This window comes from Chanos chanos, chromosome 1 (genome assembly GCF_902362185.1).
Source record: "Chanos chanos chromosome 1, fChaCha1.1, whole genome shotgun sequence".
Classification (NCBI taxonomy): Eukaryota; Metazoa; Chordata; class Actinopteri; order Gonorynchiformes; family Chanidae; genus Chanos; species Chanos chanos.
Genome location: NC_044495.1, coordinates 14,521,932 through 14,537,210, shown reverse-complemented (window position 1 = coordinate 14,537,210; position 15,279 = coordinate 14,521,932). Strand labels below are relative to the sequence as shown.

The following is a 15,279-nucleotide window of genomic DNA, read 5'->3' as shown; positions in this document are numbered from 1 at the left end:
CCAATCCTCCAGTCTTTCAGGGTGTCCTTTAGCTGACAAAAGCATTCGAAACATGATGGCCACCAACTCGCAAGAGCTCAAGTAAGGCACTATCCAGATGGTTTTGCTTTGTCTGAATCACATACACTCTTTTCCAGTCCGTCTAAGATCACTGCAATTAGGAAGGTGGGATATGTGGGTGTGGTTTAAAGGTATAGATCTAAAATAATCATATGTCTTTCTTATTTTAGCTACTTTGTGAGTCAGGTACCATGCACAGATGCTTTGGAAAATTTTAGTTTTTCATACACTCTTCATAAATTCTCAGACAGCTCTGAACTCAGAACAGGCCATTTCTCTTATAACGATTCACCATGTTAACAACAAGCTTACAGCTAGAATGTATTGATTAAGGCTGGGATATAGGGAAGGCTCAGCCCTGTCAAAAATGCAAATTAATTTATTGTACTGTGTTTGTCAAGAATCCTGTCTACACTCGATTTAGCAATAGCTGTCTCACTCTTTCACTGACAACTTTACATTTGACTTCACTGCATATGTCAAAATTTTAGTTCAGAATATACAACAAAAGCAAATTCACAACTGATACTAAGTTTCTTTCTCCAAACATCAACTCTGCCGGTGGAAATCGGTGGTGTTGGTCTGGTTTCCTGTTTTGAGTGTTTTGGTACCAACCTGACCTCCAAATAGTAAAAATTAATATCTCAAAATCATCAGTTAGATTGGAATTTTATTTGTTTCATTGTTGCGTGTTTGATTGTGCACCTGATCGGTTTGGGCTGGTGAAAGTAAATAGATGGTTACTAAAATCTTTAGAACTAGTATATATAGGACATATCATTCTACCAACATGTAAGGCATATATACCTCGCAATCGCATCTACTGGGTTTTGTTTTTCCTGGTGGACACTAACTGGGGAAATCCCTGTCCCAGGTGTCCAACTCCAGGCTGCGATGGTTCGGGACACATCACTGGAAATTATGCGTCACATAGAAGGTCAGTCTCATTGTACGTACCTGGCTGTCCGAGTGACTAGTTCATTTTCACATTGGGACAGTGCAAAATCTAGGCCTCTAGACATCTACTTCACATCAAGGGTAAAGAAAGTCAAGTAAAGTGTGTCAGTAATTTTGTAGGAATCTCCCCAATATCTTGTGAATCTTTACAATATCTTAGGTTACCTTAGCTGAGTTTGTAATGTTATGATTAAATTAGCATTGGGGTAGATTGACGCGAGTCACCATCCATTTTTTGAATATTTACGGCCCTTTCTCACTACTTCAGGATACTACAGTGAATGGAGAATCGTTTGTAAAAAGAATGAATGTGCCCCACATTTCCCCATAACGCTCTGGGAAGCTGTTAAACGCTTGAGAAAAGGAAGAGCTTTACTAATCACTTTGAGACCAACACGGTCACACAGACATACGTGCCTACACACATGAGACTTATATGTTTGACTTTTCTCTGTCCAGTCTGTCAGGGTGCCCACGGGCTCGGAAGAGTGGCATGAAGATCACACATAGCAAAGAGGACAAAGAAGAGCAGGAACCAATAAGGTTAATCCACACAGTCACTATGCATTGAATGTTTAAGAGATATGGCAAAGCATAAACAATTCAGTCTGTTTCAGACAGAACACCTGAAAAAGAGTCTTTTTGCTCGCCTGAAGGTGTCCGGTGCCCGGCTGCGATGGCCAGGGTCATGTGACGGGGAAGTACGTGTCTCACCGCAGCGCGTCGGGCTGCCCCTTAGCCGCCAAAAGGCAGAAAGACGGCTACATGAACGGAGCGCAGTTCTCCTGGAAAGCGGGAAAGACAGATGGCATGTCGTGTCCAACCCCAGGCTGTGATGGCTCAGGTCATGTCAGTGGGAGCTTCCTAACACACCGAAGGTTAGTGCCCAATCACTGAATACCGCGTATGCTGTTAAACATTTATAGTAATCCAAAGCAATGAATCAGTGTAACATCATAAGTGCAGGTTCCTGTAAGCATGTCAAACAAGCAAAGTTAATGAACATAGTTTGCCTGCAGTAAATATCATAAAGGAGTACACATATACGCTTCAGAGCAGGGGTTCTCAAGTCCAGTCCTGGAGTGCCAAAGTCCTTTCCCTTTTTGCCCTAACTCTTAATAAGGGACTGATGTCTTACGGAGGAAACAGATGTGTGTAATGCTTATCATCTGGAGACTGGTTGTTTGGTTGATTTAAAAACCAGCAAGATTACAGCCTTACAGAAGTTTATAAATATAATTTACACTGTTCAGAGAAAATTATGTGACCATTCAAAAACAGCATGTACATACATTGTCATTGTAATACTACAGGTGTTAGTTGGTGTTAGTGGTAAAAAAAAAAAAACCTGAATGAAAGGATATTTACCACTAAAAAAAATCAAGACTGAAAAATGGGTTCATTTTGGATGTCCTCCAGTCTCTCAGGCTGCCCACGTGCTACGACGGCAATGAAGAAAGCCAGAATGTCTGGAGTGGAAATGCTCACAATGAAACAGCGGACCAGTAATGGTAATATCTACCGCAGCGCTCCACGCCACACAGTGGGGCAAGACACGAACCCACATACATAATGAATTCATTCATGCATATGTATATATAAAGCTGTCAATCATGGGTGAGATGGTATAGATAACAAAGCCAGTTAGAAATAGGAATTTATGACAAAGTTAATGAAGCTGTATGTATAATTAAACATTACATGTTTATGAAACCTGATCATACAAGAGTAATTCAACTGAATGCAGCAAGACATGGATGACAAAAGTCTTGTAGCAAGACAAGGATGAATTGCAGTGTTGTATAAAATGTGAAATTATTGCTTAGGATAGGAATCTAAAGAAATACTTTTTCTGAAGTTAGTGTCAATATATGTTTGTGTAACCATGGAAAAAATACCCATTTTCTTTCCAATATAGTGACAGAATCACTGTGTGTCTATTGCAGTCATGTACTAATATGCACATGTCAATGTGGGCATTGCAAATAGCAAAGATATACAACATTTACTGTTCTCCATAGCATTATGACAATAGTTTCAGCTCTGTATTTTATAACTTTTTTTTTTGCTGATGTTCTTTGCTTTTCTTCAGGGCTTGAGAGTAATGAGGAGCTTAAACAGCTGGATGATGAAATCAAAGATTTAAATGAATCAAACTCGCAGGTGGAAGCAGACATGATCAAACTTAGAACACAGGTACCCCTCACATAAGTCTATATTCTCTTGCTTTTAGAAATGGACCTTTATATGAAAAGAGAATTGATACAGTTTTTAGCTGTGAATTTCTGTATGCAAGGTATAATACATTTATTCAGCAGGTTGAATTTAAAGAGCTTTCTGTTTTAAGACCTTAAACAGCTTTCATCACACTTATGTTTTGTAAATCACACTACTATTAAGGCATATTTATCTTCCAAATGGTATCTCTGGACACTTACTTGGGAAACAAATTGTATAGCATGTGATTTTTTTTAACCAGCTCCAGCTCTACTTATCAAGCATGCAACTTATAAGACGGGCTGTTGTTTTCTTCATCCACAGAGAATCAAAATGCAAAGCGTTCACTGTGCATGAAAATTCCTATCTGTCTTTTAAATTGCTTGTTATAGCTGTGAGAGCATTTCAGAGCTCTGAATCCGAGAGGCCAACATGCTCGTGTGCAAAATGGGTCATTCCCAGATACAAAAATAAGGCTTTCTAGTGTTTCCCCTTTTTCCAGAGAGTGTGTGCATGTGTTTATGTAGCACATCATAGACTAAAACTGGAGCACTCCCCACTGCCAGCAAAGCCAATCTTCAAAGATGTTTCCGACCAGACCGAATGCTTGTTTTATTATTTAGAAGACTTTTCAGGGAGAGAGCAAGAGATGGGGCGAGAAAGAGAGGGTGGCATCGCTCCAGAGTCTCAGGGAAGATGTCTTTGAATCATTTAGAAAAGACGATGTGCCAACATCTTTTTTTTCTTGTAACATTTTGTAGCTTCACGGAAAATCATCCTTATGTTTACATGCACAGATAGTGCAAGCTTTTGTGAAATACTCTAGTAAAGTAAAAAAAAAAGAAGAAGAAAGAAAGAAAGAAAGAAAGAAAGAAAGAAAGAAAGAAAGAAAGAAAGAAAGAAAGTTCTGAGAAATAATCTCTAATTTCTGTTTTCCCTTCCTCTGCTTTAGATTACCACAATGGAGACTAATCTGAAGTCAGTAGAGGAAGAAACTAAGGTGATTGAACAGCAAAATGACTCTCTCCTGCATGAACTGGCCCACCTCAGCCAGTCACTGATTAACAGTTTAGCTAATGTCCAGCTCCCCCATATGGTAAGGGCCACCATCGAGAACAGACAGTGAGCAAGCAACAGAACACGACACTACTCAGACCACGGCCTGATCACTTTATAATAGGGTTGATACTCACTTACAGCTCTTTGAAACCTACTGCTAGAGTTCATTCTGCATGTCATACCTAACACTCTCCAAATCGCTGTTGTCTGTGTGGGTGGGTTAACTAAGTAATAATAATAAAAAAAGTATACAAAATTGAGTGATCTCGAAAGAGAGAGGCAGAGAGAGACAGAGAAAGGGGTGGGAGTCAGTTTACATTATGTTAGCTTTCTTGGAAGTTCTAGAAGTTTTTGAAAAGCTGTGGGTCAGGTATTTTAAACCCACCACCTGCCAACCCTAGAACTATACAAATATACAATTTTAGATAAAAAAAATGTATCAGACATTTAATATTTACCATCTGCAAAAATACCCTAACTGTAGCTTACACACATAATACCAGTGGAGAAAATATGTTCCAGTTATGTGCTTCTCTTACCATTTTGTTTCTCTGTCGGTGACAATATGGTGTGTTGAAACACTTCCAGCAGTAATGAGGACTGTTATTCTGATCAAGTGACACCTGTCTGCGGTGATCTGTTCATTTTTTAAATAATTCTTGCTCACGCCATACTAAACTGAACCCAGAAATGTTCAGAAGGAGGGAGATTTCCATAGCATAGTTGTTTTTTTCCCCCAACACCTTTAAAATGAATCAGAAACAAAAGTATGAGAGTATGAAGGTCTACATCTAATTCATCTAATGTCATATCACAAATAGAAATCATGACATGAAAATAAATGTGCTGAAATACATCTCTGTAAATGCATGAGTGTTGTCAATATTTATATTATAAAAGGATTTTCATACGTGACTATGTGAACATAAGTTTTGAAAATTCCATCAGAAGGCATCTTTCACAACAGTTTCAGATATAATGTAGTCATTATGTATTGAATAGATCTGGTAGCGTGGCACTGTGGTTGTTTGGTAAAGAAATCCGATGTCTGTGTGGATAGGTGTTCAGTTCATTTTGTCGTCTTTACATTACAGTGCTCCAATTCCTCAGTCACTAGTTTCATCTGGGACTGAGGTCAAGTTGGATTTGATGTTTATCATAGGCACATGGCACAATTATACTGAGTAATTAGTATAATATAATCACTTATCTTCATGTTGCACTTATATTTACAAGACACTGGAATTGGAGTAATGTAATGTGAAGTTCAACTCTGTGACCATGTCTTCACAGTTGATTTACTTTTTCACATTTAGGTCCATCTAAATGGAAGGAGAATGTTTTGTAATAATATCATGTCATTTTTCACTAGATCGTAAGTCAAGGGGAACTATAAATATAATTTAGCATGTATGCAGCGCTAAACTGAAATGATAAGAACTTCCTCAAACAGTGTGAGAATTACAATCATAACAGAAACCTAGCTGTGCTACATCTTAGATGCCGTTGCATACACTGAAATTGTTATTGCTCATTTTCTCTGTTATGTGCTGTATCCTTTGTTGTCTTCTTTTATGTGGGCAGCACTGCCCTCTACAGGTGTAGAGGTGGTATTTAAGATTGAAACCACCCCACACCCAGCTTAAGGTGTGCTTATACTTGTTTGAGGATAGAAAAATTAACAAAATGGAAAAAAATAATACCAATCTAGGGTGACTTTTGTTGCTTTCCGTAAAACCAGTAAAATGACGTGTGAGTTGGGAGGCCTGATCCTAGACCAGCTGAACTGAGTGTGTGTTGTACACAGCTGGCTAATAGAACTCTGTTTACACTTCCCTCCCCTTAGAAACCATCGCCACACAAAGAAGCTCCGCTTAGAACTAACAGCTGCTTACAGTTACATCAGCGAGTAAGAGAACCACTTTCACCATCTAATTCTCCTTTTTTTCCTATGCTACCTCTCTTTTTCTTTTAATCTCTTTTACCCGTTTAGTTGTTTTCGCTAACCCCATCAATGACAGACTAGACATGTGTTTGTAAAATGTGGTTTAGGATATCATGTATCATATTCTCAAATGCAAGCAAAAGTTTCTTTTTCCTCCAAATGCTTCATGTAGCCCAGTGACAGAAAAATTACATATATGTGCTTAACTCAGGCTGGGATACAGCACATTGATTAGATTTTGCCTGTGCAGGAACATTCCAGCAAATGGTTTCTCATCTCTTATGAACCATTTCACAATTAAAGTAAAGCTACAAAAGCAATTTTTTTTTTTTTTTTTTACGGTAGCAGTGATGAGATTTTTTATGAAACTGTAACGTCATGATTGCTATTTCCACACTATAATATTTTCTTGCATGTGACTGTGTTGTTTTGAATGTTGCTGAGGTGTGTTTTCACCCCCATATTTCTGCTAAAAAGCCATAGTATGGTGTTGTCAGCTTGTCCACATTTCTCTTTCTGTAGAGCGCCCCCCACCTTTTTTTTGGACCAGTTTTTCATATCTACTTCAGCCTTCCATAAATTACCTCTCTGTTTACCAGCATGTCTATCCCTGTATTATACAATGCTCATGATTCTTATACAATGCTCATGCAGTGCTCATTTTTATACAATGCTCATTCTTCAGGTAAAAATCTTGGTTTAGATGGAGACCGAGCCTTAGTGTGAGTTGTAGCACAATACAACTAATCACCAGTACCCAGGACCATCTGAACTGGGCCAGTTTCTTGAAACTTAACTTGAATTTGCAGACAAATTAATTGAAAATTTGAATTTTCACTGATTAAACAATTGATCTGTTGCTCATTTAATCTGGAGTTAATCACATTTCAATTTCAAAGTTTTGGAATGATACAAATAGGCTGCATTTATTCCATGGAAGAAAAGAAGACCATGAGAACCTCACTGAAGGGAAGGACCTCTTAGTGTATCTCTGCTTTGCAGCTTACTATCTTTTAATCTGATCAAAAATCTAAGAGGTTTATTGTGTGGTGAAAATGGACTTAGTTAGTTTCATGGGAATGATATGAAATGTGTTGTCATTTCGCCCTCAGTGTCAATTCCATGACATCTGACTGTGTGTGTGTGCCATGTCTTTCTCAAATTCTTCTGACTTTCTTTCTCTTACATTTTATCAGAGAGAAAACATCAGAGCGATGTTGATTTCAAAAGGCGTACAGACTATAGATTTCCTTCAGATGTTTCCCTTTTGTTGTTTTTTTTTTTAAGTGAAGTTTTTCAATCCTCCACTGATATGTTAATGAAACGTTTCAAACACGTAAAGCATGTGATGAAGCTGTCTTTAGCTTTTACCGTATCGTTTTGTCTCTGCTTTTGCATTAATCTCATCTAATGGGACTATTTTTATTTCAATGTTTCACAGGAGCCTATAAGCGAACAGAACTTTGATGCATACGTGACCACTTTGACAGACATGTACACCAACCAAGATCAGTATCAGAGCCCAGAGAACAAAGCATTATTGGAAAATATAAAGCAGGCGGTTCAAGGAATCCAAGTCTAGCCATTCAGCAAACAGAGGGACTAGCTCTTCACAATGAGGAGAGTAATAGAAAGACTATAACAAACAAAAGAAAAGAAAAAAAAGAAAAAGAAGAAGAAGAAGAAGAAGAAGAAGAAGAAGAAGAAGAACAGCCAAACAGGACGCCTCATAGTTCGCTGCTGTACTTTATCAGACAGTGTTAAATATTGACATGTTCTTAAAAAAAAAAAAGAACAAAAAAAAAAAAAAAGAAGTGAAATTCTTCATTATGACTTTGATTTTTTTTCTTTTTATTAATTTGTTTATTTATTTATGTATTTTGTCTTGCTTTCAAACAAAAATAGTTATCAACAGAATAGTTTTTTGAAAAATAATTGCATTTTGTACGTTTTCATATGAGCTAACATTGTGTGACGTTAATGTTTCTAGCAGTTCATGAATGGACATTTTAGTGTATATTTCTGAACAGTAAGGCCAACAGTATTGGGTACATATTCTTTTTTAATGCTTGCTAAAAGAGCAGTTTAAGCTTATGAAGCCGACTGATAGAGAGAAATACACAAAAGTATTATAACGTGGAAAATCACAAAAATGTTGGTCAAGTCATCTTTCTCCTCATTGAGTGTTTCTATGGATATCTGAAAAAAAAAATTGTGTATGGGTTGCTAAATGCCAGGACTTGGCTGTAAATTATTTTATTTAAAAAGACAAAAAGCTTGAAAGTTCATTGTCTTGTTATAAAAATTGGTAGGAGATGATGGGGGCATGTAGTTGAATGAAGACAAGTGACCATCAAAGAGAAGAGAAAACAGACTCATGAATTGTGATGTGTGAATGTTACAGTTTTATTGGGAACATCATGACACGGAAACTCAACGGTGGACACCCATGTTGACAATTATCGGACACACACACACAAAAAAAAAACCCACACTGATTATTTTTTATTATTGTTTAATTTGCATTAAAAGTGATGGCAATAGAGACTTGAGAAGTCACCCTAGCATAAGTCTTGATATAACTTGGCCTATAGACAGCAGTCATTCAAATCTCACGCTGTCTCAGCAATAGGCTACGGTGTATGACTTATACCATGATTATGGATGTGGGATGCAATCTATGTGGAAAATAGTCTGGGAATATGCAATTTGCTCTTTGTAAACATGGTGGAAAAACATATGAATCTTTTTACTATGTGTAAAATATTGATTTTTATATAAATCTTTTAATACAAAAAAAAAAAAAAAAGTTTTAAAAGGGCGAACCATTCCAGCAGGAGTTCATTTTAGAGGAAGAGGGTGCTGTGTCATTTCCACTTTCTTTATGTACAATTTTGCACAGGGACACCTTCGTTTCCATGTTTTGATGTTTTTACTGGAGCTAGCACGGTATCTGAAAGTATAAATCGAGGAACAAGGGGTTTCGTAAAAAGCATGTGGAGATTATGAAAGCTTACAGGGTTTTGTCCCCACTTATGTGCCAGTAGACTATTTGCACTTGTCCTAAAGATATATCCTAACACGTGGCAGCGTGCAATTTCCAAGTGTCTTTTTGGCACACAGTTGGAATGAGAAACTACAAGGAATTACAACAATATCACAGAGGGAGAGTACAGGGATTTCACATTAAATAAAAAAAAAAAAAGAAGAGGATGATAAATTTGCCAGACTTAGTATAAAGAATAAAACAGTTATGCTAGTTCATTTTGATATGTTCTATGTTCATCAGAAAAGAAAGAAATAAAAATCCTCAGCAGCACTTTATGTATAATCATTGTACAAAATCATAAAACAATCAAAGCAAGCTAACAAAAAAAAAAGGAAAAAAAAAATCTTTTTTTTTTTTTTTAAATTATCCAGTACACTGGACTCGGGAGTTGGATTCAGCAGTTTAACTGCAGGGTGATGCAGTACCGTGTTTTATATGCATCCCCACGTTCTGTTGTGCTAATAGTTGTAGCAACCATGTTAAAAGTTTTTGCCTTTTTTGGGAGCTACTGCAGAGGTGTTTGCTGCTGTTCACCTAATCTCATTTATTGTACAATTCTGTCCTCTGAAGGACTCCATCTCTCATAACTACATCTGCTTTTCTCCACAGCCTTGTAGCTGAAGCTTTTTGCCAATATAGTAATGCTTTCAGTAGAGTTCTAGGTAGTATCAGTTTTTGAATAAATTATTGTTATGAGTACAAAGTACAAAGGCAAAGGGATTTCAAGCACAAACATGCTGCTCATAAGCTGTTGGTACATAAAATCAAGTGAAAAAAAAATATCTGTGACTATTTACATAGGGATATCAAAAAGTTGTCACATATTAGAATGCCGAAAATTTCATGAATTATTGTGAATTCATCAGAGATTATTTATTCTAAAAAAAAAATTCTTCATTTTCAGATTGATTTGAGTAATCATCAATGAAGGCAGGATTTTGTATAAACTATTGTGTTCTCTGTGGAACTGGAGTTTGCTTTATTTTTGTACGACACAGCATGGATTTGTTGACATTTTAATTTTGCTATAAATGTGTGAGATCACAAGTTGCTGTGATATTTCATTTTTAAATTGTGAAATTTGTACAATTTGGTCATGCTGGATGTTGACACATCTTACTCTGAATAAAGAAAACTGTGTTGCCACAGACACTGCTTTGTCATTCTGGTAAACAACAACAATCACAAGATAAAGATGTGTACATTTTGAAAACGGATTTTATGTACCTAATAACAGTAGATGCAGTAAGAAAATACATTTTTACAGCACAGATTTGGAAGGAAAAAAGTATTATGTTATCAGAAAAATAACAGCATGAGTAGACATTGTTGTAAATGAATTACATGATTTATAGCAGACATGCATAATGCCTATGTTTTAACCGCTCCCCTCCCACCGACAGACAGGCAAACACACACACTTCAAAAAGATTTACCTCGGCGAAAGGTGGTTATCTACAGCATTCCCCTATCCTATCAGCAGAGGGCAGCAGATATTGAATAATCAGATAGACTGTCATGGTTTTTCGGTGCGCACACGATAGGCTTGTATGTGTTTCGGCATAAGTCAATCCATCACAATCAGAGCGGAATGTAATGACATAGGTATACCTTCATACTGTCGTAAGCCGACAAAGAGGATAAAAAAAAACCTTTTATCGGAAATTAGTTCATTGACAAAGTTATCGATAATTATTGCCAAGGGAGACTGATTACATTGGAAACTGTTAATATTTTAATAGGAGATTAGTGTGTGCTTGTCTGTGTGTGAGAGAGAGGGAGAGAGAGGGAGATTCATATAAAAACCAAGTAGGACGGACTTTTCCTTCTGAACAAGTATGAGGAGTGTGTGATTGGCTTCCACCGCTGTCTAACAGCGTCTGTAACACTGCCCTACTTTCTGCTGGAGCGACTCGGGCGTACAGGGACTGCCGAATTCCAGCATTTTTGAAGTACCCATGTTAGTTGGTTAGTCGGCGAGAGGGGTAGCTGGCGGTGTGCGTTCGTAGCAAGGGTGACTCGCTTGCAATGGCGTTGTGGACTGCCCGAACAAACTTAACTTCTTTTTTAGCTGTGGTTGGAGTTTTTCTACTCTCTTGTAGCCCGCATCTAGTGTTTTCTTGTCCAAGTCGCTGTTTATGTTTCCGCACCACAGTGAGATGTATGCATTTAAATTTGGAAACTGTACCGGCTGTCTCTCCTCAAACTACAATTCTGTAAGTATCTCACTCCAAATTATTGAAGAAATGAGGAGTAACTGCCCGCTCCTATCCTTGGAATGTACAGAACTATCTAGGGAAACGTTTTTCGAACTGCCTCCTGAGCTGCCAGAGAACTTTTGTTGATGCTTTATATCTTTCTGAACACCAATGCGGTTATTGGAAATTGTGAGTTAAAATGTGCGAACTCGACCGCTACTTTGGACACTTGCTGTAGAACTGTAGCCTAGTTTGAATAACCTTCACTAACTTTTAAACCTTCATTTTAAACTGTTGATCAGGAGTTTAGTCAGTAGACGTTGTTTTGCGGTTTCTGGTCTTTGTTTTAAGAAGTCACGATTCTTTGTCCTCTCGACGTCTTGTCTGGTCCAAGAAACTACATGGATGTTTTATATACCATATCGTCAGTTTGCTGGCCCGCGACCTCACTGAGTGAATATAATTATAGCTCATTTTAGTTGCTTACTTACACGGTCTAGCTAATAATCGGAACACTCGGCGAGATTATATAAAGATGTAATCTCAAAGGCTTTTTATTGATTAACCCTCACGATACCAACCGGAGCAATTTTAACCCGTCACATATTTTTGCGGATTTCTTCAAAGACGTTTCTTCGATCAAGTTTTCTTGACTGTCAGATGACAATAATTTCACTCAGACCCAGCATATGCTCATAGACAGGGTCACAATGCCATGTTGTACAGACACCCAGGGAATGACTATTTCTGTGTAGGAATCCCATGAGTTTAATAATCATGCCCGACATCATAGTACGGTGCTGCTGTTTCTGCACAAGTTTTGCAGTAGTACTAACTGGGAAGGACAACTTTTCCATATGTCAACCCAGTTCAGGATTCAGCCAACAGCAGTACTTGTGTTGTTCAGTTGTGTAGTTCATCAGCAGATTGTCAAATTCTCATCAGTTTTTGAGAATGAGAGTGAGAATTCATTCAGGTAACATTGTTTCTGGTATCTTATCTCAAAATGAGTGTTACTGTTGTGTATTCCTGAGGCCAGTTTTGGTTATTGGCAGTTGCAGGGACCCTGCTTGTATCGGTGTGAATAATTTGTTATGGAGCTCTAGGGTCTGTTTTCTAATGTCTTCTAATATCTTTCACAGAAAAAGATTGTTTTCTAATGCCTTTCGCAGAAAAAGCACTAAACCAGGTGACCGAGATGGCTTTACATGCAGGTCAGAGTGTTACTGCTGTTAGACACTATAACCTCATCTGAATCAAATGAGTAGCAGGTCACCCCAGCTCCTTATTAAACAAGTGGCATTTGAGCACATCCATAGAAACACCAGTCAGTTCACAGCTTAAACAGGACCCTCTTTTGTTTCAGCATCGGAGAGTCTTTTTCAAGAACAAAAATGTCAAGAGCAGAATTTTTAAACAGTCAGAATTTGTAACATATTCCCCTCCTAGTTTTACTGGACCCATGTGATTGCTACATGCATCAGCTTTCCAAACCTTGTATACATCTGTGCAAACAGAGCCTTCTATTGAAGCCAAGCTTGCAGCACAAAGGAGTGACTCAGATCGAACCAAGGGTACAGGGTGCCCTGCATTAGTCCAAATAACATCTGCAGGCCAGCCTTCAGCTTTAGAGCAGATCACTGATTAAGACCACCACAACTGATTGGAGATCAGCTCTTTCCAACGCCACTACACCGCTGTTAATACTACCTGCTTTGATGCACTGAAAACCAGCGTAGTAATGAGAACCACTGGGTGTTCTAGTATCTACATTTGTTGGACTTTTTTGTGTGTTTCTATTTCTTCTTTTTATATATTTATTTACTTTTAATTTCTGATTTCTGCGCAAATCAACAGTAAAACAGTAAAGTAAAGGAGCTGCCTCCACCAGTTTTTTTATGCTTGCAGATTTTAAAGCAATCACCTGTCACCTTGTTTAGTCCTGTTGAAACATGTACCCAGTCCCTTGCAGACTTTTTTTTCCCCTACTCCTCAATTATTACACAGTAAATCTCTGGGATTTTCTGCACCTCATAGCAGTGTTGGCTTTTCTACACCAATGGGTGTGGGAGTCTAGGCACCCTCTTGCCAACAGTGGAGCTACGTGCCTGCCCTAATATGAGCTCTGAATATGAAGTTTGTTTTTTAACAATTACATAAAACCGTCTGAGAGCCCTCATTTTCAGAAAAAGAATAGTCTCACTCAAAAGAGAGATCTGATAAACACAGTGGGTTTGGATTTGGGTGGTCTGTCCCTTATCTTTTATGCTGTACCCTTTGGAATGATAGAATCTGAGAAATAGAATGTGTTTTGGGCATTGGAGTCAAATCAGTATTGATTTAAGTCTTATAGAGAATGAATAACGCTTTGCTGTAGGCAGTGAATTGGTTACTTCTGAGTAGAGCCATGCAACACTGAAAAACTGGTTTTATATGCAACTGAAGATATAAGCAATTAGATGGATAGGCCTGGTTAAGTTAGTGTACAGTGTTCTGTATGGTTGGTTATTTTAGTTAATTAGGGTGGCAACCCCTCTGTAATGCAGAATTTAGTCAGGATTGAACTACACTGGAATGGACCTCACCATGGACTTTTACCTGTTCATTTTTTACTTTGAAATGGACCTCACCATGGACTTTTGCCCATTCATTTTACCCAGTTATTGTCATCAGTCATTTAATATTGTAAATACAGTATACAATTTGGAGGTAAAGGCCTGGTGTATGGAAATCAGTGCATACATTGTTTCTCATTAGCAGTGTGCTAAATTACTGCAAGCAGCAGGTTGCATTTTGAAAGCCGAGTGTGTTTACATTGTAACAGATGGGAAAGTACTTGTGGAACTTCCAAACCAAGTTTAGAATGCATTAGGGGAAAGCTCCAGCATACAGAAGTCCCTCTGGACAGCAGTAAACATTTGCATTGATTATTCGTTTACTTCTGAGAACGAGTTGGAATGGGCCATCCTCTTTTTATGCTACCTTTTCCATCTGGTGGAAGAAAGATTGTTTCACTCAGGGTCTTGAGGGCTGTGCTTTAGTTGACTTCCCCTCAGGATACCTCAGGCCAGAATTCACCATGTCCAGACTCATTCATCTCTCAGCTGTGGTCTCGTAAGGCCGTTCCAGGCATGACAGTAAATTACTCCACCCTACGTAAGGTCACATTGTAGCTCTGTTCTGGGATTTCCTAAGATGGAGAAATGATGGCTTTCACATCACAAGCCGTTTTCAGCTATCACAATGCAAACACTTTGTGGACTTTCAAGCAAGGCAAACCTGATCTCTTAATCATGCAAGCACGTCTCTAACTCTTACGGCTCATTCTATGCTTTCAGGACGTGAAAAATAACATGCTATAATGATGTGACCACTTTGTAAGAATGGGGGACTTAAAATTCAAGAGAATGAAGAATTGTATTTGCCAGTTGTAAACCGTACACAGGAATTCTTATTTACTGCTGTTCACACAGCCTGTACTCGCCATCACAATGTACAAGCACTGTTTTTGCTGTTTATTCTGCCATGGTGGGCCACCGCATTAAATAAAAAACACTGGGCCCCATTCACCAACCATACTTAAGACCCACTTACGCAGTTTTCTGACCTTCACCAATGTTTTCTTATTTGGGATTTGTTCTTAGGTAAGAACAGAATCTACGCACACTCAAGAGCACACTTGCGCACATTTGAGTGTTGCCATGTTTGTGAAAAATCATTGTTTATTGTGTTTTCTTCAGTTCTACAATATTATAGGATTTAAATTAGAATATTATTTATCATTTGACTTAATA

The 15,279-nt window shown here is 38.0% G+C and overlaps 2 protein-coding genes across 2 annotated transcripts in view; both read left to right on the top strand.

The window, feature by feature from the left end:
- myt1lb (myelin transcription factor 1-like, b) overlaps nt 1-7,820 on the top strand; it is a 46,916-nt gene extending 39,096 nt beyond the window's left edge. The window contains 8 exon segments of the mRNA XM_030771007.1: nt 13-81; nt 935-997; nt 1,477-1,560; nt 1,674-1,895; nt 2,437-2,528; nt 3,110-3,213; nt 4,187-4,330; nt 7,680-7,820. Of these exon segments, the coding sequence (XP_030626867.1) occupies nt 13-81; nt 935-997; nt 1,477-1,560; nt 1,674-1,895; nt 2,437-2,528; nt 3,110-3,213; nt 4,187-4,330; nt 7,680-7,820 (919 nt within the window).
- A 3,495-nt stretch (nt 7,821-11,315) lies between these two features.
- Nucleotides 11,316-15,279, top strand: part of pxdn (peroxidasin) — a 40,610-nt gene continuing 36,646 nt past the window's right edge. Inside the window, exon 1 of the mRNA XM_030780677.1 lies at nt 11,316-11,503. Coding sequence (XP_030636537.1) covers nt 11,316-11,503 — 188 coding nt within the window. The remainder of the gene's footprint in view (nt 11,504-15,279) is intronic.